Source organism: Peromyscus leucopus, chromosome 1, assembly GCF_004664715.2.
Source record: "Peromyscus leucopus breed LL Stock chromosome 1, UCI_PerLeu_2.1, whole genome shotgun sequence".
Lineage (NCBI taxonomy): Eukaryota > Metazoa > Chordata > Mammalia > Rodentia > Cricetidae > Peromyscus > Peromyscus leucopus.
The window spans coordinates 30,407,201-30,432,366 of NC_051063.1; the positions used below are offsets into that span (position 1 = coordinate 30,407,201).

At 43.0% G+C, this 25,166-nt stretch overlaps 2 protein-coding genes across 6 annotated transcripts in view; one reads left to right on the forward strand and one right to left on the reverse strand.

The window, feature by feature from the left end:
• Positions 1-667, reverse strand: part of Tdrd1 (tudor domain containing 1) — a 41,665-nt gene extending 40,998 nt beyond the window's left edge. For 3 of the 4 annotated variants that reach the window (XM_028875153.2, XM_037205900.1, XM_037205898.1), the window contains exon 1: positions 503-614. In XM_028875153.2, coding sequence (XP_028730986.1) covers positions 503-571 — 69 coding nt within the window. In that variant the 5' untranslated portion in view covers positions 572-614. Of the gene's footprint in view, positions 1-502 lie in introns of all 4 variants that reach the window. The other variant, XM_037205901.1, reaches the window with a different exon arrangement.
• A 2,890-nt stretch (positions 668-3,557) lies between these two features.
• Positions 3,558-25,166, forward strand: part of Ccdc186 (coiled-coil domain containing 186) — a 34,425-nt gene continuing 12,816 nt past the window's right edge. The window contains exons 1-7 of one of the 2 annotated variants that reach the window (XM_028875150.2): positions 3,558-3,684; positions 11,828-12,519; positions 15,078-15,204; positions 16,763-16,891; positions 17,861-18,073; positions 18,896-19,015; positions 25,044-25,148. In XM_028875150.2, the coding sequence (XP_028730983.1) occupies positions 11,834-12,519; positions 15,078-15,204; positions 16,763-16,891; positions 17,861-18,073; positions 18,896-19,015; positions 25,044-25,148 (1,380 nt within the window). In that variant the 5' untranslated portion in view covers positions 3,558-3,684; positions 11,828-11,833. Of the gene's footprint in view, positions 3,685-8,131; positions 9,934-11,827; positions 12,520-15,077; positions 15,205-16,762; positions 16,892-17,860; positions 18,074-18,895; positions 19,016-25,043; positions 25,149-25,166 lie in introns of those variants that run through there. The other variant, XM_037205903.1, reaches the window with a different exon arrangement.

Here is a 25,166-nt window from a genome sequence, read left to right on the forward strand (position 1 = left end):
ATTTACAGCTGGGGCCCTGGAAAAGCCAAGTGCCAAGAAGAGCGATTGGCACACAGCGGATGCATTAACGAGTGCTCCGGGTTATACCCTGGTGACCCTGCAGATGCTATAGGAGGCAAGAGGGTTTAGGGAGAGACCTAAGGAGTACAAGCAAACAGCGCTCCAGTGTGACTTCAAAGCACTGAATCCACCGGTCTTTGGGTGAAAAGAAAACCAAAGAAACCAAACCAAACCGCTTTGGACACTTTGTTTCCAAACCGAGCTCCCGGCCCCTGCTTGCCCACACCCCAGTTCCTGGGCACTGGGTCCCTCTAACCCAGTCAGGATCCAGCCACACCCAAACCTATCGGCAAAGCTCTCCCAAGTGCAGGTCCTGTGCCCGCTCAACGCCCGACTTAACGCCCGACCTCAACGTCTAGCTCACAACTTCCGGCTCCCAACGACCCAAGCCCGAGGCCACCTTGACGCCGCGCTCCTGCGCCCTGGTGCCCGGGCTCCTGACCTGGAGAGAGCGGAAAGGGCCGCTGACCCCGACTTGTCTCGGAAGCCTGGTCGTGCTGGCATTTGCCATACCCGGAGAGCCAGGAGCTCCACCCGCGCTCACCTCGCCTCGGCCGCCCAAGGCCGCTCTCGTGCGTGCGGCTGGCCCCGCGCCTGCGCAGTCGGCGCCCACGTGCGCCCGCCCCGCCCACGCGCCCAGGGCTGCAGGTGCTGCGAGGCTGCCCTGATGGGAAGCAGGTGCTTGCGGCCGAGCAGCTCGCGGATGCGGGGCTTTTCTCGCTTTCTCTAGAAAGGGGTCCCGGGAGCACCAGGGGCGAATTTCGAGAGACCCTCCCAGCTAAGGGCTCGCTTTTGGGTGTGTGTGTGAAACTTTACTAACAAAAGAACGGCATCTCCACGTGCCTGTCGGCCACTTTCAAGAGGACTCATTGTCAATCTTGTCTACATTTCGAGACAGGGTTTCTCTGTGTAGCTTTGCGCCTTTCCTGGATCTCGCTCTGTAGCCCAGGCTGGCCTCGAACTCACAGAGATCCCCCTGGCTCTGCCTCTTCAGTGCTGGGATTAGAGGCGTGTGCCACCACTGCCTGGCTTGTCTACATTTTCATCCCAGTCACTTCTTGAGTGTTTAAAAGCATTGCCCAGATTTATGTCCGTATTCTTTTTACATTTTCATTTATTTTGTGCCATGGCACATATGTGGAAATCGGGGGACAACTTTTGGGAATCAGTTCCCTTGTTTTGTTTTTTTTAGATTGTGTCTCACTATGGAAGCCCTGGCTGGCCTGTTATTTGCCATGTTGACGGAGCCATCACTGAACTCACCACAGATCCACCTGCCTCTGGCCATTACTATGTTGACCAGGCTGGCCATGAACTCAGAGATATCCCCGTGACTCTGCCTCTGGAATGCTGGGGTTAAGGGCATGGGCTAACTGTTAGGTCTCAAATCCAGAACAAATGGCTGAGATACCTAATTAACATACCAAATTGGACCTGGCCTCCAGGTTCTCCCAGCATCCCTCAGTCCATACCTGTTAAAGGATATGGCTGGCATACCCGCTCCCTACCCTAAACTTCTCCAGCCCAGGGACTGAGCTGTCCTTCCCAATATAACCCAACCATTTTAGCTACCCAGTCTTTCATCTACCCTTTACTCTCCTGGTCTCCTGGCTCTCCCCTCCACCAGGGTCATGTTCTCTCTGGACTCTCCTAGATGTCTCTGCCTCTGCTGATGCTCTTCCTCAAATCTCTTAAAACAAACAAACAAAACAAAAACAAAAGCAAAAAAAAAAATTCTCCACCATACCTAAAAGCAGTCATGCCTTTCCTTTTTTATTTATTTTTCATTCAGCTGCCATGCCTGACATTGCCTTTTTCATTTTTAATAGATTGCTTTTAGACTAGTTTTACCTTTACAGAATGAAGGGATGGAAAAGAGTTCTCATGATGAAGTTACACAGTTTCTCCTACTCTGACATGTTAGTGGGATAAGGTCTTCATCTTTAAGGAACTATTGTCATTAACTAAAGATTAACTAAAGTCTATAATTTATTTAAAATCCTGTCCGCTACTATCCATCTTCTGAGCCAGAATCCAACATTACGTTTAGTTGTCTTCCCATGGCTGCGGCAGTCTCTCCTGACTGGGCGTATTGATCAGCCTTTTGGAAGCATGTCCCACGATCATGACGTTTGTCTGATGCAGCTCTCATGACAGGAAAAGAGTGTGAAGTATTCGGAAGACCATGGAGGCAAAGTGACATTTTAATTGTCTGACATCTGTGGGAACACTGTCAAAAGAGTGATGCATGGTGACCAATGCCTTGGGGAGCTGTGAGAGATGTTGAAACAGTGTCTGCTCATCACTCCTTTTTTAATAACATACCTTACTAGCAATGTTTGGCCAATTTGTTTTTAAAGTCAAACCCTTCTTTTCCTATGCATGCATGTATTTAGAGTCAGGGTCTCCTGGAGGTAAAGCTCAAAGTGTTTCCATCCTGCACCTTCCAAGCGTCTGGCTAACAGGTGTAAGCCACTACTCTCCACCCAACCCATAATCTGTCATAGGCATCTTAATTGCAAAATGTGCTGTAATACATTACCATCATTTAAGGAGGGAGGCGTCATTTTTTTATCGAAAAGACTTCAGCATTGCATTTTTTCCTCCCCAGCAATTATGAAAGTAGTTTAACAGGAGTTAAGTTTTGCTTTTCAAATTGCCATTGAAGACGAGTCTTAATTATTTTCACTCACGACTTAAGTCTACACGGTCCTAAACTTTAAAACATCTTTTTACTGGATAGAGGCGGTTTCCAGAACCTCCAGACTGAAACTGCTCACCTTCCTTCCCTCCCCCAAACTGGGCCTGGTCATGATAATTAACACCCTTCTTGCAGCCATGGAACCTGCTGGGATACCTAGTCCAGGAGCCCAGGTCCTCTGCAAGGAGACAGACGCATCAACAGCATACTGGTAAACGATGGCACTGAGGATCGCAAGTCAAGGGTGTTACGGAAACGCTGCTGAGATCTCTCCCAAGGATGAATGCTCGCCTGCACAGGTAGGCTGCTGACTTGGCCCACCCACGTCCAGTGCAAAGTTTGCAGAACCGGGAAGCCACATCTCGAATTCTTTTATTACTTTATACCACTGACTCATTAGATGACCGGCCAAAGGGTGAGGAGGGAAGATGGCAAGTGAGTACTTCTTTTGACAGAAAGCCCGGGCTTGGGGAGGGAAGGACGAGAGCAGACCAGCCGGCCGGACAAGGGCACGAAAGCCAGCCTGCCACAGCCCCCTTGGGGCGTGGGTGAGGGTGCAGACGAGTTGCTGGGCAAGGTCTCTAGGAGCCGCGGGGGCAGGAGGAGGCGGTGCTTCGAAAACCACGCCCACCCAGGTGCTTGGCGTCACGCGGTCCGCGCCGCGCTGATTGGCTCCTCCAGGGAGTCCCGCCCCCTCAGCTGTAGCCGCGCCGACTTCGGCGTCGCCGCCATCTTTGTTGATGTGTCAGCTCCTCGGGGGTGTTGAAGGGGAGCCTCGGTTGGGAGCCAGGGATCGGCCGTGGTCTCTACGCGTGACTTCCTCGTCCGCCCCGTGTCGGCGGGACCCGGCCATGGAGACGCTGTCCCGGGAGCCGGAGCTCCATCGGCCTCGATAGGGCGCGGCCCGGGGCTGGGGACGGACGGTGAGTGGCCGAGGGGCGTCCGGGGCGGGCAGGCGGGCGAGCGGGACTCGGCGGCGGCGGACGGATGGGGCGGGCGGGCGGCTGTCCGCGCGCTGTCGGGCCGCGCGGTTCCAGCCCCGGGGGCCGCGCGCGCGGGGTGACGGCGGCTGGCGGGGCCCTGCGCGGGGTCTCCGGGACGCGGTCCCCGGCGACACCGCCGTCCCCGGCGGACTGCGACCTCACAGGACCGAGGCCCGGCTCTTGCGGGTGGGGAGTGACCGGGTTCGCCGCCTTCCTCAGCTGTCCGTCCGTGCACACCGTGAGCCGTGGTGGGGGGATCCTGTCCAGTGTATTTCCCCCCTTCCTCCGTAGTCTCGAAGTAGCAGCCCCCGGGAAACAGTGCAGCTGGAACTACGGTGGCTCAGCTGCCAGCAGTTGGTGTCTTGCTCAGTAGTCACATCTTGATTTTTCTTGAGTATCCAGAACACCTGGGTTCGAATCCTGCCGCTTCCGTTTGTGAGCGTCAGCGAAGAATGTAGTAAAAAGCCAACCAGACTTTTCAGACGCTGTGTTACGTTCCTTTGATGGCCAGGCTTTTTGCTTCTTCTCCAGTGATAGGCAGGATGCTTGTCCGAGGAAACTGAAGCAAATCAGGATGATAGCGTTTCAAAGGGACACTTGTAGCCACCCAAAGAAACATCAGTCTGTTAGGTTGCTTGGGTTTTTTAGTGAGGATGTGGCCTTCTGAACTGTAACTTCACCTGTCTGTCTGCAGTGTTGATCTTGTGGAGGGCATTCAGGACCCAGAGACGGGGACACTGAAGCGTCTGGGTATAAAGTGCTCCGTGTCCGTGCAGCTACTTTCCAGCTCTTTGCTTATTAATGAGCACACAAATAAAACAACAGTGTTGATTGGCCTACGTCTTTCTTTGTTCCTTTTTGGTCTTTTTATGTTTTAAATTCAGTGAAGATTTTGGGTAGGCCATAAATCTTGTAGTATTGCATCAATGATTCCTCCTTTGTACGGTGAAATAGGTGAGTAGAACTTTGGAAGACTTCCAGAAGATGCGTGGACGTGTGTGTGTGTGTGTGTGTGTGTGTGTGTGTGTGTGTGTGTGTGTTTTAAGGCCTGTTCTAATTCAGAATAATAGAAGCTTAAGTTTTTTTGTTTTTTTTTAAACAGAGGTTCCATGATATATGATTGATATTTCATTCTTATCTTTTGCTGACTGAAAGACTGTGTGGTGGTGCAGTGACTACTCATAAACATTTAGTTCCTTCACCCACGAGCTAAAGAATTATCCTTCGATACTACTCAGTGAGGCAAGCAGAGCTGGTGATTGCTTAGCATATCCAGTCCTGAAAGTCGTTTATGACCATGGTGACTGTAGTAACAGCAGACTCCACTCAGCTCTTCAAGGAAGCTGTGATGGTTGGAAGCACAAGAGCCAAATTTAGAACATTGTCTTTCCAGTTGAAAGGAGAGTAGTATTCTACCCTAGTTTACAAAAGCTATCTGACTCACTGTAAGAAAGAATATTTAACCCCACATTCTGGTCTGTTTGTGTTCCTTTTAGTAAAAACTAAGGTTTTTCTTCTACTTCTTGTCTTAAATGACTAAGGCCAAGTTTTGAATTTCTCATAAACTCACAAGCATCACTTGGCTTACAATGTGTAGGTGTTCTATTAGAATTTATTTTAGAGACAGCACTAGGATAGACAATTTAGACCTACAAATGATTCTATAATCTTACACCATTTCAAACTTAGTTGAACTTTGTGAACAGAGGTTTTCTCTGCTCTAAGAAGTAAAATATCAGGGTAGAGGAGCATTAGACACCGAGAGCTGACACAACCCAGTACACTACTGACTGTTAGGAGTGCATTTCTTAATGCTTTTCTGATGAGGTGGGTGAGCTGAGCCTTCACTGTAAGATTAGGGAGTAAGTGCTAATAAATAGTTGTTGTCTTTAATAAACTACATCTTGACAAATTAAATTTAGGCATCAGTCCAACTCCTTAAAGAAAACTTACAAATCCCTGTTTTAATTGAGATCAATTTTTTTATATTCAGTTCTCAGATTTTTAAGAACAAGGAGATAAAAATACGTATGTTTTCTTAGACTTTATTGCAGTTGGTGGGCTCCTCAAATTAAGAATTCTAAATCAATTTTCTGCCTTAATATTTTAAAAACCATTTTAGAGTTATGTAAAAGTGCATAGATCTAAAGTACCAAAACTATGATTGCCTGTTACAGAGACAGGAGGTGTTAGTGCTGCAGGATGTATAAACTACCCAATATCTCACTGAGGATTAAATATGAAAAGATCAAAAAGAAGCAAACTTGTCAGCACTGTTTCATTTGTATAATGGATAAAGAACTGAAGTTGAAACTCTGTACATTAAAACTTTAATCCATAATTGATCGCTGTATCTGAAAAATCTTCCTTCTTGCTGAACCATTTCTAAAATTCTTTGAAACAATTGCCTCAGCTTTCATCTCTTAGAAGTAAAAATTAATCTGCATAAATTTACCTTCTATGAGACCTCAATGTCAGCTGTTTTCATCAGGGAAGCGTGACTTAATGTTTCTTCCACAGGTTCTCTTCTGTTCTGTTATTTTAATTTAAAAGCTTAATCTAGGAAAGTGTCAAAGCTAATGCATATTAAAGTTTACTATTTAAGGTTGTGAGGAGATAATGACTGGATGCTTTTAAATCTGATTTTTACTTTTACTTGAGTTGTCATCCCAGAGTCTTAACTAGAACCAATCAGAAAGGTTTTTTATTTATGCTTCTTTCAAACTGTATGTGGGAAATGTGCAAAAATTTCTTGAAATATTTACACTTTGTTACAAAGGGCAGGAAACCGTTTCATTGAAGAATGGAAATGCGCTCACAGGCCTGGTTGTATATGTTAGTGCATAGTAACTTGAGAAGTGTGCAGCTAGTATTCTTGGGGAGTGGAGTGGCGGCGCATAATTTAAAAGGTATGCTGAACTAAGATTTTCAACTGGATTTAAAACAAGCTCATATATATGTGTGTATATATATATATATGATCTTCTTGTGAAATGCTGGTAGACTTTAAAATACTGTGAATACTGATCTGTAGTGTTTCAGCATTTTACAGTAGCAAAACAAATGAGATTTAACAGTCTCTTTTAGTCCATTATACCTCAGGTCTGCACCTGAGTGTGCCTGCTTTATTCTGAACTATGTTCCAACACCTAGAACAATGTCCACATGGAAAAGCTGCACCATGTATTTGTGCCAACACCTAGAACAATGCCCACATGGAAAAGCTGCACCATGTATTTTTGTATTTCCAAAGATGAGCTCTTTGGAAATTATTTTTGACCTAGTACCTTTGCATGAGGCTTGTTTGATGACCTGCTACCAATTATCTATAAATGGAATTCATTTCTACTTACAGTTAGTGAACCAGCCTATGGGTTTTTTTGTTGTTGTTGTTCATAAAGTACTAACTGGTGGGAAACGGAAAAAGAACTGAAAACTATTAATGTTTTCACTTACATAGTTTTGTGTGGAATAACTTTCTAGAAATATGAGTGTGCTCCCTAAGGTATAAGAGAGGAGTTGGAGTAGCGCTTGGCATTGAGCCTTGTGATAGCTTGCCTACAGCTGATGTGCTCCACTCAGAGCGAAGCCAGTTCCCACTGCAACAGGCTTAAGTGTGAGCTGGTCCTATCCTACTGTGTCAGAAACAGGAAGAGCTGTGGAGACAGCAAGAGAATTAAGAGGGATTTTGTGATTGTGTTATAAATACTTTCCTTCATGAGTAACTTATTACAAAGTCAACATAGCTTCTTTTCTTACTTCGGAATAGCAATGCACATTGTAATCAATAACCATACTTACTGTATGTATTTGTGAATATGAATTTAGTTTGCCCAGCACATAAAAGAGTCTTGTAATCAATTTAGTTTTACCATCCTCCCCTTTTGTAGCCTACTGGTAGACTATTCAATCTTTGATAATTTTGATGACAGCATTTCTTCTAAAAAGAAAAAAACTTGGACAACGTCCAAATAGTTCTACATCAGCATTGCTAATTGGGGACGCCTGTAGGGGAACTCAGCTGACTCTCCCTGCCCCCTAGTTAATGGTAGACAGATCAGCTTATCATAGGGTTGGTTGGTTTCTGTCTTCAGCAGTTCTTATGTACTCCTCAGGATTGACATTGTTATATGTGAAGCATAGAACCTCCTCCTTAACATATCCTTTTCCTCTGGTCACCAGTCAGTATTCACTGGGGTCTCAGCAAACTAAATCTGCATAGTTTTAATGGATATCAGATGCCAATTTGTATAATGACTTTTTCACAGGTCACGACAAATTGAGAGACAGTATGTAAATTACTTGTCTTTAAGTTTAGTTTTTAATTGATAGAATATGTGAGCAAATTGTTAGCTTGGGTAAACAGGTTATTTTTATTTATTTATTTTTCTGTTACCTAGATGAAGCTCCTGTAGAATGTGCGATACATTTTCCATTGTTCTTCATTTTCTTGTACACTAGAAGTCTCCTTACTAAAGCCCACTAAAGACTGTTCCACCCCAGATCATTTCACAAAGCCAGTGGGTCCTGATACCATTGAGAAGAACTGAACAGAATTTGCAAAAATGGCAGTAAATGTCATACAGAGTGTATTTGTTAGGTTTATCTGTTTATTGCTGTTATTGTTTGATATTTCAGAAATCTCAGTTTGGAGTAAATTTCCTTGTTGCAAGAACTGCGCTCATTTAAAAGGTGGCCTCCTTCAAAAGGGTCACGAAAGGCTGTGTCTGTCGATGAGCGTAGATGAAGTGTGGTTTCAGTTTACCGGAGATTGTTTTTGTGCTTATTGTCATAGGAAACTTTAGAGAAAGATATGGCGTTCGAATCAGTCCTTAAGCACAATCAGTCTCTAGGTAGACCGAAAGGAAGAACATTTTAGATGAGGGCAAATCCACGGAAATGTGAGTGTGCAAGATGGGGACCAGGAGTGTCTTGGCGGAAGACGACACTACAGTAGAAGAGCAGGATTTTCTGAAGATGGCCAGAGATGATGTTTGGAAACTAATATGACCGCTTTACTGAGAACTCTCAGTGATTTCATTTAAAAAACAAAATAACAGTTAAAAAAAAAAAGTCATAAACGTATTTTCCCTGAAGAAAAATTGAAGCTATCAGTCCCTAACTGTTCGACTCAGTGGTGTCTGTCTAATCCTACTCCCAGAGAGACAGGTTTTCTATGTTTTCTTTTGCTAGCCTCTTTAGGGTGGAGACAGAACTTCGTTAACTGAAACTGTAAAGAGGGAAGAGGAGGGTCCGGGTACATCTCTGCAGCTGGCCTTGTGTGATTACCGTCTGAAGAAGTGCTAAGTGTAGAATGGATAGCAAGAGTGCTGCAGATCCTTTTTAATCATGGAAGGCTCGCTTCACAAGTGGTTCCGGGTCCTTTTTTGACAGTCAGTGTACTACATACATCATCACTTCTCTGAATTGGATGATTCGTCACTTCCCTTAGGAACCCTGTCTCCACCCCCTGTGACTGTCCCAAGTAATCTGCCCTTCTATTAACTACTTTGTTCTTTGTCTCGAAGTTACAGGAAGAGAGATTGAAGGAGGTTGAGAAAGCAAATGTTCTGGGTGTGAGATGAAGCCTGGGCTGGGTTGCATGGAGGGGGCAGTGACAGAAAAGCAGGAGAACAGATTGCTAAAGGGACTAGGAAAGCCAAGGAGAAAAGGATGGTTATGTGTGAGAAGCCATCGGCAGGAAGGTGCCCAGATACAGGTACTCAAGTAGAATTTTGGTTTGTCCCCTTTGTTAAGCCTGGAGAATGCTCCAGTAGGAAGGACTGTGTGCAACAGACCTTACTATGCACAGGCATAGCGTGAAGAAGAGGGACAACTCCGTGTCTGTGGCTCGGGGTGCAGAGCTGGAAACTCATCTGGGCGTCAGCTGTGGGCTACTGCTTCAACTTAGCTAACTGAGTAAATGCTAAGAAGGGAGAAAGAGTTGAGGGAGCCCTGGAGACCAAGGATGCTAAATAAAGGAATGTGTTTTTCTGTTGACAAATCATGACAGACAAATAAGAGCCTTAAAGTTGATAAAATGTGTTCTTTCTTAACGGAATACTGGGGAGTCACAATGCCTTTATCATCTGTTCTCTCTTAAAGGGATTCCTTGTCTACTGTGAGTCCAGCATCTGTTGGTAGAGCGCTAACTAGTTATGAAGTTTAAAACCACTGCAGTTTTACAGTGTAAGATTTTAAAGTCAGCAGCAGCGAATTTTATCTTACATTTATTGTATATCATATCGTGTGTTATATCTTTAAAGAAAGTTACTTTGAGTGAGCTAGTCTGTAAGGTGCTTTGAGACTGGTAAACATGTCTGAGATTCATTTTTTTATTCTAAGATTTTGAGAATAAGTTACCAAGATTCTTATGTGTTCACTGTATTTATTTGTCCAGTCTAGTCTTTAATGTCAATACGGGCTTGGGCTTGCTTATGAAACATCTACAGCACGATAGTGTTCATTTGTGTCATTGGGAGGTAGGTGAAACATAGTGAAGTGATTGGGAGCCTGAGATCAGTGGCTGTAGTAATTGTTGTCTCCTCAGGTGATCCAGAGGAACAGAATTGGACAGACAAGGTGACTTTTCTTACTATAGTGACTCCTTTCTACATTTAGAATAATGTTCTTCAAGCACTAGCTTTATTTTTTTGCAGGCCTTAGGTCAGCAAGTATTTGAGAGTTCACTGGGTGCTGGAAATCATATAGTAGAATCAAATGTTGTACAAGTCTTAGAATTTATTATAATTCATCCTTAACAAAATTCACTCCTGCTTAGTGTTCTGAGGGTTCTACGTGGCCAATCTTCTCTTCCTGGTTCCAGTGTCCTCTAATCATCACCCTTCTCAAAGTTTGATGTGAGCACACATTTTTCTGTTCTGCAATTTAATTTGCTTTATTTTCCACTTGCATACTTCTTTTTGGAATTACTTCATTGTAGTTTCTCATCTGCCCAGTTGCAGTATGGTCTCGTCTTTGGTAACTTATCTGTCTGTCTGTGCACTGTTGAAACATACCAGAGACACGGACAATTCTTTTCATCAAGACCAGTAGGATCTTTTTTTAATTAAAAGTTTTTATTTTTGCCGGGCGGTGGTGGCGCATGCCTTTAATCCCAGCACTCGGGAGGCAGAGCTGGGCGAATCTCTGTGAGTTCGATTTATATTTAATTATGTGTATATGCATGTTGGGGTTAAGGGTTGTGCATATGAGTACAGTGCCAGAGGATGTCAAGCTAGGGTATTGGATCCCCTGGAGCTATAGGTACAGGCAGTTGTGAGCTGCCCAACATGGGTGCTGGGAACTGAACTTGAGTTCTTTGCAAGATCAGTATGCACTCTTAACTGCTGTACCATCTCTCCAACCCCTGGTAAAAGATTTTATATTCTGTATTTCAGGATAATTTTTGAAGTTGACTGATTTTCCATAGAGAAGGAACCTTTGTAAATAAATAAAAAGGTATTCTCACCTAGTCAAGTAAAGGGTTGCTCTCGCTGACCTAGACAGTAGATATAAGTAAGCTCTGTTTGATCTGTGCTAAGGAAGATGCTTTGAATCAACAGTGGAACTGGGTTCCCAGATCCCTACCGAGGAGAAAAGCTGCTTCCTGTCAAGGGTCACTTCCCAACTAGGTCTCTGAGCTGCAGCTGTCTTGTTACTTTTACATCTCCTTGGTGATTTTGTGTCATCTTCACTCACGTGCACTGTGTGCTGTCTTGCTCTGAGATTGCTGTCTAGAGCCTCCATTGCTGTCCTCCTGCCCACACCCTGCAGGGCTTCTGCCCACAACCCTGAAGAGCACTCCTCCTTACTGGTCTCCAGTTACTCCTCCATACACCTGCAGCTGCAAACCAGAACTAACTAGTATGGCTGGCTGGCCACCCCAGAGAGGAACTACTGAGAGGCTGCGCGGGCCTACGGGTTGTGTCCCTTTGGGTGGCTGTCCTCCTCCTCTCCTCTAGGGAGGGAAGGAAGGCCCTTATTGATGGAGTTATGAGTGGTCCACTTTATGGTCATAGAGTGTGTGTGTGGAGATGTAAAGGCTCTTAGTTTAATTTTTAAAATTCATTTGATTCCTTAGATGTAAATGAAGATCAGGAGCAGATTTGAAGAAATGCAAAGTGAATTGGTACCAGTCAACATGTCAGAGACAGAGCACATGGCCTCCATTTCTTCTGATGCAAATACTGGGAAAACACCTGAGTTAAAAGAAGACTTGTGCAACCCATTTTCTGGTGATGAAAGCAGCAAATTAGAAACCGAATCTGAACTATTGTCATTGAACTCGGACAAAATTTTATGTCAACCTAATGACCACAGTTGTCAAATTGAACAAGAAAACCTTATTCCAGACTGTGGTGGTGGTGAGAATTCTTGTGTTAAAACAGACCCGTGCTCAGAAAACTCTGAACAAATAGATGACTTTCCTGCTGGGGATTTTGCAAAACAAGTGTCCAAAACAAGTGACCCAGAACAGACGGTGACACAGATACTGGCAGAGTTGAGGTCCTCTGCATCTACAGAAGCCAGTGACCCAAAGACGTCCTCAGCAAGCCTCTACGACACAGACTGCACCAGGAAACTCTTTTCTCAGATAAAGACTGTCTCAACATCAGATGATTTGTTGGGAGAAATCGAATCTGAGCTCTTGTCTGCAGAGTTTGCAGAGGAACACCAAGTACCGAATGGAGTGAATAAAGGCGAGCACGCCTTAGCCCTGTTTGAGAAGTGTATGCATGGCAAGTACTTGCAGCAGGAGCTCACGATTAAGAAGTAAGTCTAGTCTGTGGGAGGAAACAAGGGCAGAACTGCACTTTGTCTAAGGAAAGTAGTCTTGTCCACATCTCATTTCAGAATGCAGTGTCTACTCCCTTAACCGAGCCCCTCACGTTTGCTGCTTCTGCTGGCTATTGTAAGTCTAAGGAAATGAAGAGTAAACAGTGTAAGCGCACTAGGGAGTGAGAACCTTGTGTAAAGGAATTCACATTATGTCAGAATAATTCAAAAGGAAATTGAAAGTCATGAAATTTAAGTCTGGAAGCTTAAAATTTGGAGAACAGAATCTGAGCATATTGTGCTTTTAGACTTCTATTTGTATAGTGTTTTGATGATAGTTTGATTTTCTTCAGCCTGTTTTTGTTTTGTTTTGTTTGTTGGTTGGTTGGTTGGTTGGTTTTTCAAGACAGGGTTTCTCTGTGTAACAATCCTGGCTGTCCTGGAACTTGCTCTGTAGGCCAGACTGGCCTTGAACTCACAGAGGTCCACCTTCCTCTGCCTCTGCCCCGCTCCCCTCTCCTGAGTCCTGAAATTAAAGGTGTGCACTGCCACCTCCCAGCTTAATTTTTCCATTTTTTAATTAAAATTTAAATTTTTTTTAAAATTTAAGTTTTCTAATTTTTTTAATTAAAAAAATGAGTGTGTTATGATGTGAGGGGTGTGCACATGTGAACAACTTTTTTGAGTCATTTCTCCCCTTCTGCCTTTACATAGGTTCTGGGGATCAAATCCCTTTTTCTCAAGAATGTCTCTGCTCACTGGATCTAACTTGGAACATGCTGACTTGTGCTGCACTCTGCTTTCACACTGAACCCTCTGTGCTGCTGTCCTTTAGGCTTAGGGCTCCTTCCCCACGGCCCTGCAGTCTGTACCCACGCCATAGCACCGTCCCCACGGAGTCTTCCTCATACCCTTCTCTAGTTTTCTTAGATGGTGAATCCTACCAGTTTATACAGCACTTATAAATTTGAAGCTGTCTTCACTCATTAGTATCATATGCTATATGTGACTGGCACGCATCTTGACTTATGGAATCTTACAGATACACAGTATGTACTGCTGTCATCCTGAGGTGTGTAAGGTACCTGAGACACAAACTAAGAAACTGCTTCATGAGTTTGGTTTTAGAAGTTTTCTCAGTTATGACTGAAAATCATCAGGTTGTTGGATGACTAAAAAGTATTAAGAGTACAGTAAAAAACAAAACCAACAACTCCTCTCTTTGTTCTACCCTGTCAGAGCAGGAGCAGCGTGTAGAGTGGGGTTAGGGCGTTAATGGGAAGCCTGAAATTGAAGAGTCCCGTTGGCTGAGTCAGCTGGTTCATTCCTCTGAGAGAGGCGGTACTTACCTGCGGTTACTCTTGTGGACATTACGGCGTCATAGAAGTGTCAAATGTTATTGGAAGCTTCATTGATTTTTGTTGTTGTGGTTTTACATATAATATTTTTACTTCCAAATAAAATACTTGTTGGTTCAGGTAAGCAACTAAATGTTTTTCTTAACTTTTACCTGCGAAGAACACTACATTTGAGTTCCTGTGATCGAAATTTTCATAAATACATCCTTTCCCAAATGTCTGAGTTGGTGAGGTGGTTTTTTTTTTTTTTTTTTTTTTTTGCAAAATTGTATGTATTGAAGATGTACAGTGCAATGATTTAAAAGTCATTATGACTCTGCACTCAAACTGGTAAACATATCTATCCTCTCACATAGTTATGTGTGTGGTGTGAACCCTTAAGATTTACTCTCTTTGCAGATTTCCTCTCTTCCTTCTCTGGATCTGTCTGTCCGTCTGTCCCCACCCGCTTCCTTCCCTTCCCTTTCCTTTCTTCATCTTCTTCTCTGTGCATTGTGCTAAAAGACCTTAAAAATGATAGACATGTACTCTGCTACGTCCCCAGCCCTACTATCACCATGTTGTACATTAAATTCCCCAGAACTTGTCTTAACCTGGAAGTTTGTACTCTTTGGATCTCATCTCCTGTATCCTCTACTTTCTGGTTCCAGGAAAATACCACTCCACTCTGTTTGTATTATTCTGTTATCCCATCCATCAGTAATATTGTTCAATTACCCAACTTACATTCTTGAGGATAGTTGTCGGTGTGGAGTGTGTACATGACATCTAAGAATAACAAATAACAAATTTAGGCTGTGGGTGTGGCCAGTGGTAAGGTGCTTGCCTAGTAGGGCTGATTGGCCAGAGATTTTTTTTAAAATATCTGATGTATGAATCAACAAAGTGAGTATTTAGGCTTGCTAACAAAACTAGCAGCGCTTACCTTTCTCATCTTCCTACCTTTTCTTATATAGACAAGATTGGAAATAGTTTATCCTTAAACATAAAATCACTTGATGGCAAAGACATGCTCTGAGAAGGCATCATTAGGTGTGGGGTTTTGTTCTTATATGAATATGGTATTTTATTATAAAAAAGATTGCTTGAGAGTATTGACTTATATAATCATAGGTGTCTACATCTAATCTGTAGATAAATAACATTCCATATCTTATATCCATTTTTGCTTTATTTATATTCCCCTTTTATGTTTAGGTTAATTAAAGAAAATAAGAATCATCAGGAACTCATCTTAAATATTTGCTCAGAAAAAGACAATTTAAGAGAAGAACTGAAAAAAAGAACAGAAACAGAGAAGCAGCATATGAACACAATTAAACAGGTAAAAAAAAAATAATTCTTCCAAGACCATACTTAAATTTAGAAAGTAAACTCCTGAACAAACAAACAAACAGAAAACATGTAATAAGTTAAAAACATTTCAAATGCAGGAAGATGTGGTTGATACATTGTGCACCCCAATAAACTTATCTGAGGGTCAGAGACCAGAACAGCCACTATATTAAACGTAGATTTAGGCAGTGGTAGCACATGCCTTTAATCCTAGCATTCAGGAGGCAGAGACCTGTCTGGATCTCTGTTAGTTCAAAGCCCCACTGGAAACGGCCAGGCATGGTGTCACACACCTTTAATCCCAGGAAGTGATGGAAGGGAGCAGAAGGGTATATAAGTCATGAGGATCAGGAACTAGAGGTCTTTTTTAAGCTTTTAGGGTTTTAGCAGCAGTTCAGCTGAGATCCATTTGGATAAGGACACAGAGGCTTCCAGTTTGAGGAAACAAGATCAACTGAGAAATTGGCAAGGTGAGGGTTGGCTGTGGCTTGTTCTGTCTCTCTGATCTTTCAGCATTCACCCCAATACCTGGCTCCCAGGTTTGTTTTTATTAATAAGACCTTTTAAGATTTGTGCTACAGGAAACTACTTTGTATTTAAAGTATTAGAATGAGCCTGAATTATTTTATATAAATAATTATTTGTTTAACTGTTCCAAATATGACACATTTTCTTTCCAAACCATGAAAAAGACTTGATTTGATTTAACTTCTTACCAATTAAGAGAAGATGTAGTTAATAGTAGTGACACCTAGACATTTCTGTCTGGCTTCAGGATCTTTTTCTCACTGTGGTTCTAGTATGGTTTCATTCCCAGTGTTTTGTGAGTTCTACTGTGAAGGTCATGCCAGGCTAACTGGTGTCCATAGCTGGAACTTTTCTTTCTCTCTTTTCCATTGTGTGTTTGCTACATGGATGGACGGGTGAGCTTAGGTTGGTAACGGAGCAAAAGTTGCTCTTGATTTTTCTGAGCTGGTTTTTTCTTTTGTGGACAGAGTGGGAATGTCCTGTGCCGGGTGGTGGACTTAGCACTGGCGTGTTCTGAGGAATGGGTCGTGTGGTTTTCTTCCTTGTGAGGCATCCTAAGTAAGGCACACTTCAGCGAAAGTGCTAGGAGACGGTGGAGAAGCAGGCTTGGAGTGGACCTACGGTCCATCGCTTACACAGGCATTGTCCTGCTGCTGCTCATGACTGTTCCTGTTCTTTCCCAGAAAGCTGTCTGATGAAAGAAAGCAGCAGCAAACAGCTGCATAATAAAAAATTTAACCAAGTTTTCATTTATTTGTGTTTTAATATGTATTTGTTGCACTTTTACATAATTGAAAGGAGATTGTAAGCTGTTGTATGCAGTAGTTAATTGTGATTTTTTTATGTGCTCCAGGTCTACCATATGTAAGCCAAACTTAAAGGCGAAAGCCTGTGAGGGAACCTGAGGAATAGTCAGGATCCATATTTTGCATTCTTCATTTGCATTGTATGTATTAATTGTATCATTGGTCTGTTTGGTACAGCTATAAAATATAACCTGGAAATCATTCTTTTTACAGTTAGAATTAAGAATAGAGGAACTGAACAAAGAAGTTAAAGCTTCTCAAGATCAGCTAGTTGCACAGGATGTCACAGCTAAAAATGCAATTCAGCAAATCCACAAAGAGATGACCCAGAGGATGGACCAGGTATTTCATATCACTATTAATTTGATAGTTTGGTACTTGTTTATTAGAATATTACAGCTATTGTGACTCTGGTGACACTCATAGAAAGAGCTTTGAAAGGAAGCGAAGGACTGGAGGGGTGACTCAGCTGGGAAGACTGCTTGCTGATCTTGCAGAAGTCAGGAGTTTGTATTCTAGCATCCAGTCAGGTGGCTCCCAACCACCTATCACTCCAGTGCCAGGGTTCCCATGCCCTCTTGTATCCTCCAAGGGCATTCACATGCTTGTGCTCAGACAGAGACACACACATACACATAAATACAAATAAAAAAATAAGTCATAAACAGTGCTAAGGCAATCATAAATACATGCTAATTTTTAAAAAGTTAATAAATTAAGAAATATATGGGACAAAATGAGAGTGACCTCTTCACCTGTGTCTCCATTCCCTTCCTATCTCTTTCCTTGTTCCATAACTAATTATTGACATTCTGTTACATCACATATACATGTTCTTGAGACACCTGCTTGTGTATGTATACATGTTTTCACTAGCCCCTTTGTGTCGCTACAACAAAACACTTGAGTCTAGATACTCTATTACAAAAACAGGCACATATTGATGTTATAGTTCTAGCAGTTCAAGAGCAGGACAACCCAGAGAGAGTAGTTGTATTAGGTGACTTCTTTCTTTCCAAGTGTCTGCCTGCCAATCTTGCTAGCCAAACCCCACTACAAGTGTGAGGTTACAGGAGCTGCGATGGATGGTCCTCTTCCTGGGGCCCAGAGTGGGCCAGAAACCAGCAAGGAGGCAGATGTGGAGAAGGGAAACATACACTAAAAACCACACCAACCAAAGTAGAAGCAGTAAGAAAGGGCTGGGAGCTTAGTACGAAAGTATATGCCTGCACTGCAGGAAATAGTTTTTAGCTGTAGGTGTTTTTATGTGAAAATATTTTTATTAATGCGAGCTAATGTTTTCTTTCTAAGGCCAATAAGAAATGTGAAGAGGCCCGTCAAGAAAAGGAAGCGATGGTAATGAAGTATGTGAGAGGTGAGAAGGAGTCTCTAGACCTTCGCAAAGAAAAAGAAACACTTGAGAGAAAACTTAGAGATGCAAATAAGGAGTTGGAGAAAAACACTAACAAAGTTAAGCAGCTTTCTCAGGAGAAAGGGCGGCTGCAGCAGCTCTATGAATCGAAGGTATACCTTGTGCCTCTTCCCCAGTCACATAGCAGTGTAGGACTGAAGCAGTCAGTGTGTTTTATTAGCTTACTTTCATGCCTGTTTTAGGTGCCTCATTTCTTGCTGCTAGAAAGGTTTTTCTTAATTATTTTTAAAACTTTCTTTTAGAAGCTGTTGGAAAAATTAGTTTGTATCTCAAAAAAAAAAACTTTGCTAAAATATGTACATATTAATGTCAGTTGTGAATAGCTTTAGAATTAAAGGTATCATTTGGCCAGTCTTCCTTGTTTTTTTATTTAATACCTTTTACCCCTGCAGTGCCAGGGACTGGGTCTGGGTCTTCATACAGGCTGGGCAAGGTCACCACTGCTGAGCGCATCTCCAGCTTGGCCAGAATCTTAGTGCAATATTTAGTTTCCTGGAGACTAGAATTCACATTTTCTTACTGACAAATGTATTTATTCTAAAGCTGTCCTAGAAGGCTGAATGGCTGAAGTTGTAGCTATTCAGAGCTCTTGCTATTGTCTTTTAGTGTGGAAATGTTGTTACTGTCCTCCGGGATTCTAGCAGAACCAGCTCAATCATGTTTACTTTACTGCCAGATAGTTAAGAATCAGAGTATGTTTGTCTTCCACTGCACCCAAACTAGGTAATAATTATCCTCATGTCTGTTAATTTGATTTAGAGTTTTATTACTCTCTTATCATTTGAACCTTAAATCAGTTTTATAAAGCCTTTGGGCCATAGTATACCCAACCTTGAATTATTGTGTTACTGCAGAGGGGTGTAAAAGACCCACAGTTGATTGTTTAAGTGAAAAATGACCTAATGTCCTTTTAGGAAGGTGAAACGTCTAGACTCATGAGAGAAACAGACAAGTTAAAGGAGGAGATCAGCTCGTGCGTCATTAAAGTCAAGTGGGCACAGAACAAGCTAAAGGCCGAGATGGACTCACACAAGGTGAGTGCGGGTGCAGGGGGGCAGCCGGGAGGGCCCAGGGAGAGTTCGGTGACAGCTAAGGAGGCCTGGAGCTTTCCTTAGCGACTCTGCATGTTGGGTCATCACGGAAGAAAGGGATTTAAATTTTATAATTCAGAGTGTATAACACCTAAATTTGCCAAATTAATTTTTTTGATCCTCAGTTTGAGGAGAGGGAAACTTCAATATATGTTGTTGGAATTAAAATGAAAAATTTTAAAGTATCTTAAGATTCTCATAATTAAGAATACATGTTCATGTTTAAATTTAATTTAATACAAATAGCTTATCTGTTTTCATAAATATCCTATTGCTACTATGCTGGCAAAAACATGTATGTGCATGAACACACATGTGCTAGGCTAATTACCCTGTCCCTGAACTGCTTGCTGCAAATACCATTTTATTTAAAAATTAATATAATAAAATACAGTTACAAAGTCTGGTAACTGATGGCATAGTTTAAACACAAATAGAATTAGTCTTTGGAGAAATAAAAATCTTCAGATGATAAAATGGACAGTAAAAATCAACTCTGAGCCGGGTGTGGTGGCGCACGCCTTTAATCCCAGCACTTGGGAGGCAGAAGCAGGCGGATCTCTGTGAGTTCGAGGCCAGCCTGGACTGCCAAGTGAGCTCCAGGAAAGGCGCAAAGCTACACAGAGAAACCCTGTCTCAAAAAAACCAAAAAAAAAAAAAAAAAATCAACTCTGAAATGTAGCTTAAACAGAGGGGTGGTGTTAGAGAAATAGTGTGTTATTTTCCAAGTTTTTAAAAGTAGGCTTAATGATGCTGTCTAAAACATAATTCCAGGTTGCCTTAGTATTGTTATTGTTTTGGTTTTTTGAGATGGGGTTTCTCTGTGTTGTAGCTCTGGCTGTCCTAGAACTTACATGGTAGACCAGACTGGCCTCGAAACTCAGATCCCCCTGCCTCTGCCTCCCAAATGCTGGGATTAAAGGCGTGTGCCACTATCGCCTGGCCACATTGCCTTATTAAGGATTACCACGTCAGTGAAGTTGTTAATCACCTTTGGATATTTGTATGTTAGTATCAGAAAACTCTAGGTAGTCTGTGAGAGAGTGGTCAAAGGTAGATTGGCAGTGTGCTCTGTTTCTGTCACTCATGATCCATGGGTGTGTGGGAAACTACACAGAACTAGAAAGCAGTGGACAACCTGACTCAGTTAGCTACTCAAGATTTTCCCCGTACTCTGGGTTATGTGGTGAGAAATTAAAATTTGAAATTCACAAAAAATAATTTCTAACTGCCCATGTTACTCTTTTAAGTTCTGAGCACCCTGCTCAGTCATTTCTAATGTTTTTGGCACTTCCTTTTCCTCTATCTCTGTTTCTAAGAGAAAGAATCTTAAGGTCTACTGGAATGTTGGCATTTAGCTTACACATCTGTGAGTCCTGAGTGTTTAAAGATAGGACGGTGAGAAACTTCTAATGGCAGCGTGGAGAGGTGAAACAGGTTGTTTAGAGAAGTGGCTGAAGGCTGACTTCTGTGAGGTGACATGATGTAGATGAACCATACTGACCTGCTGTGTGGAAACTGGGTGTTTACTAGTTCTTCTTAAGTAGCATTAGCTCTGTGTACAGCACTACTAGGTAATGCAGACATATGAGGGTGAGAAGACAGTCTTTGCCCTGGCTTAACCTCGTCTATGCATCTGCCTGCTGGCTGGGAGAAGGAAACTGAGTCAAGAGGTGATCTGGCAGTGTGGGAAACCGCTCAGATGAGCAAGAGACTTTGTAAACTTTCCTGGGCCCCACTTTAGTCTTAGATGCTAACACTGGGGTACTGTGGGTCTGGGTCCGTTGTGAGCAGTGGTCCTGGTCAGCCCTCCAGTGTACGTTACTAGAATTGAAGTCTAAACTGTGTGTGTATCTGATGTCCGGGTCAAGGTCAGACTTCAGAAGCTAATTATCTCCTCCAAGCTCCTTTGTGGGTTTAACTGAAATTATTTCTTCAATGTTTAGCCTTTAAAAACAAAGTTTTGTTGAATGTGGTGAATAATGAAGAAAGACTTCCCGCACTGTCCCTCATGTACTTGCTCATCTGTCTGTTGCCATGGTCTCATTGCCTGACCTCAGGATAAGAAGACCTCTGGAGCATAGGCATGGCTGGCAGCAGATAGGACCGTGGTCCTCTGGCAGCATGGTCGGCCGTGCTGGGTGCTTACCAGGCCATCCTGCCGTCTCTCAAGTCAAAGCAGCATCTACAGACGGCAGGATGCAGGAGCACTTCCCAGGCTGTGTGATTGACATCACTGCTGTGTTGTCTGCTCAGCTGCCTAAAGCCAGGATCTGCGCTTCCTGGGCTCTGCAGTCGTTGTCTCTGTGGCCAGTGCTGCCTCAGGCTCATGGTTTGTCAGAGGCTCACTAGCCAGAGTTTAGAACTTTCTGAGAGTTGCGTTGCTGCTTACCCCCCTTAGTAAGCCGCCATCTGTTCTATATCTGTTGTTTGCTCTCTTGCACTGTGGGATAGCAAGATCCAGACATACCCTTCCACCTTAAGCTAAAAATCCTCCCAAAATACAGAAACTGAAAGGTTAAAAAAACAAAACCATATGTACACACAAAGGAGAAAAACACACAAAGGAGAAAAACAATAAAAATATGTGAAATGAAGGTTTTCAGACTTGAGACAAAAGACAGCATAGGCTAGTGATCCCTAAGTGAAGTGAAACAGATGAGGCCATTGCTGGGGTTCTGCAGCCTGAGGAGAGGAATTGAAGCCAAACCCAGCACCTTTCTGGGTTGAGGACAGAGAGTGCACAGTGTGCAGAAGAGGAGGGCAGGGCTTGGGAATGCAGAAGGAAGTCAACGTTGCTGTGGACACCAGCCAAAGGGCAGGACTCTTAGCACACAGGGCATCTAGTAGCCCTCAGCAAGTACTGCTTTAGTTGTGAGGGCCATTTCACACAGCTTTAAAAGCAAGCTTATTTCAAGTAATTCAGTTGTGCACTAAGACATTATAGAAATAATTTCAAATGATTGTAAAACATTGCCTGAAAGTACACAATTCACTATGTTTGGCACCTAATGAAAAATGACCAGCATGCAAAATCAGAAAAATGCAGTCCATAGAACAAAGGAATCGGCTGGACAGTGGTGGCGCATGCCTTTAATCCCAGCACTCGGGAGGTGGAGCCAGGTGGATCTCTGTGAGTTCAAGGCCAACCTGGGCTATAGAGTGAGTTCCAGGAAAGGTGCAAAGCTACACAGATAAACCCTGTCTCAAAAAACCAAAAACAACAACAACAAAGAACAAAGGAATCAGTCAATAGGAACAGATCCAGAATGACTCATAGTATAGAATTATACACAAGGATGTTACAGTTGAAATTATAAGTACCCTCTATAACTCCAAGGAGATAAACAAAGGCTTGAGTCAGATAAGAGGCGACATGGTATTTAAAATTAATATTGATACAGCATTCATGATGAAAAACATTATGTAGAATGAACACATAAAGTACTGCAGAAGACCAGATCATTGAATTAAACAGCAATAGAGAGGTTGGGGGTGTGGTTCAGTTGATAGAGTGCATGCATGAAGCCCTGGGTTCAGTCCCCATAAAACTGAGCCTAGTGGTGCATGCCTGGGACCCCAACACTTAGACAGTGTTTAAGGTTATCCTGAGCTAGCTAGCAAGTTTGAGGCTAGCCTAGGCTGCATGAAACTTTCTCAAAACATATAACACCAATGCCCATGTTCAACTGCATTCTTTATACCTGACATCTTCAATACTTTACAGTGTCTTCCTTCCCTCTGTCACCTCCCTGTCTGAATAAATGACAAGCCAGTCTTTTAGTTGCTCAGGTCAAAAGGCTTTCAGCTTGATTTCTCTCAGCATATCTAGCCCCTCATCTTACACCTTTCAAGCCTGTATTTACCCAACACCTCATTGAAACTGCCTAGCCAGTCTGCGTAAGCTCTAAACCCCTCTCCTAAACTTTATTGTTGTTTTATTTTTATTCCTAAGCACTGTCCCTAATATAATGAACATACCCTTTACTTATGTATTTTATTTTTTATTTAACTCCTCAATAGACTGTCAGCTTCGTAAGGGTAGAGATATTTGTTTGCTTATAAAGCCATTTTCCAGAACAGTCTAAAAGCTGGGGAGATGGCTGGGTAGATCAAGGTGTTGGCTCTGCAAATGAGAACTGAGTTCATATCCCCAAAAACCGAGGGCACTTCTGTGGTAAGATGAGGGCTGAGACAGGAGCATCTCCAGAATCCTGTAGGCTAGCTAGCCTGGTGCATGCAGCTGCAGCATGGTGGTGCGGGGGTGAGGGCTGACAACTGAAGTTGTCCTCTGACCTCTGTTCACATGCGCACACGCGTGCGCGCACGCACTAACACACACACACACACACACACACACACACACACACACACACACACACACACACGATTTAACAAAAAGGAACAGTGCCTGGAAGTGCTCTCTTGATAGGTAGATCAAGCACAGTAAGCATCCTTAACTAAACACAATGTGAATTTTTTTCATTTATTCAAATGTTCATTTAATTAGTCACATTTATTTGGCATACAGGAATCTCATTTGCGGTTTTTGGGTACGAAATGGGCCAGAACTATATATATCAGCTGTGTCTTGGTTCTGATAGTGAAGATGCAGAACCACAGTTGTTACCTAGTCTGAGATTCTTTAATATCTAGATTATTATATTATTTCTATTAAGTGATACTGGATTCTAACATACGGCCATTTACTATCAATGACCAGTAGCTCAAGGGAGATAAATAAATACTTAATTATGATACTTGTTAAAATGACACTTGGAGTAGTAGTGTGTGGAGCTAGGTGCAGTGTGGATGTTTAGGAGAGAAAGGCAAACCTGTTCCAAGCATAATAACAAAAGGGGCCGTACGCCGACTTGCCTAGAGCAGAGGCTGCTGCCTGGCATTCCTCCACAGATGCAGTAGGTTTTAGTCACTGTTTTTGTTTCTCATCACTGTGTCAGAACTCCTGATAAAGTGCAAGGAAGGTCTTTTTGGCTGTGGTTTTGCATTATAGCAGGAAAGGCATGACCAGCAGTTTGAGAGGCCTGGTCACATGACATCTGCAGTCAGGAAGGTGGGAGAAGTCAGCCTCCGGTGATAGAAAGCAAGCAATGAAGACACACAGAAGAGAGTATACATGTATTCAGTGGGAACTGGGCACGGAGTGAAGAGCCAGGGTGGTCAGGACTGGGACAGGAGAGTAACGAATAAGAATGAGAAAAAAGCAACTGGATTTGATGAGAGTAATCCCTAAAATCCCTAAAATCGCCATTTTAGTAGAGCAGCTAGAAACAGAAACCGTGTTTGGTAGCATTGTTCAGTCAAAGGGAGCTTCTTGTGGATGTCACAGCTACACCCAGAGATCTCTGGGTGTGCAGAGAACCCTTGAACACTCCACTTCTCTCAGCACCTTAGTCATTTTGAGGAATTGGTGAAAACTGTTCATTTTAACTTATTTAATATCCATCAATTAACTGTGCTGACCATTTTCACTTTATCAGACACAAAAACTACTGCTAGATGCTTGCTTACTCTGCAGTCTGGTGCTACAGCTGGGAAGAGACACCACGATCACACAGCTCCTACAAAGGAACACAGTTGATTGGGCTGGCGCACAGTCTCAGAGGTTCAGTCCATTATCATGGCCTGAAACACGGCAGCATGCAGGCAGACATGGTGCTGGGAGAGGGGCTGAGAGCTCTGTATCTATGTTTGGATCCTCGGGCAGGAGGAAGAAAGAGCAAGCCGCTGGGTCTGGCTTGAACTTCTGAAACCTCAGAGCCCCCCCTGTGTGACATACTTCCTGCCACAAGGCCACACTTCCTCCAACAAGGCCACACCTCCAATAATGCCACTCCCTGAGTCTGTTGGGACCATTTTCATGCAAACCATCACAAGCAGAACTATCTTTGTTCTTACTGCTCTTCATATCACCGTGGTTAATTTTGTCTCTGTCACTTTGTCACTGTAGGAAACCAAAGATAAACTCAAAGAAACAACGTCAAAATTAACACAGGCAAAGGAAGAAGCTGATCAGATCCGGCAAAACTGTCAAGATATGATAAAAACATATCAGGTATGTTTCCGTTTTGAA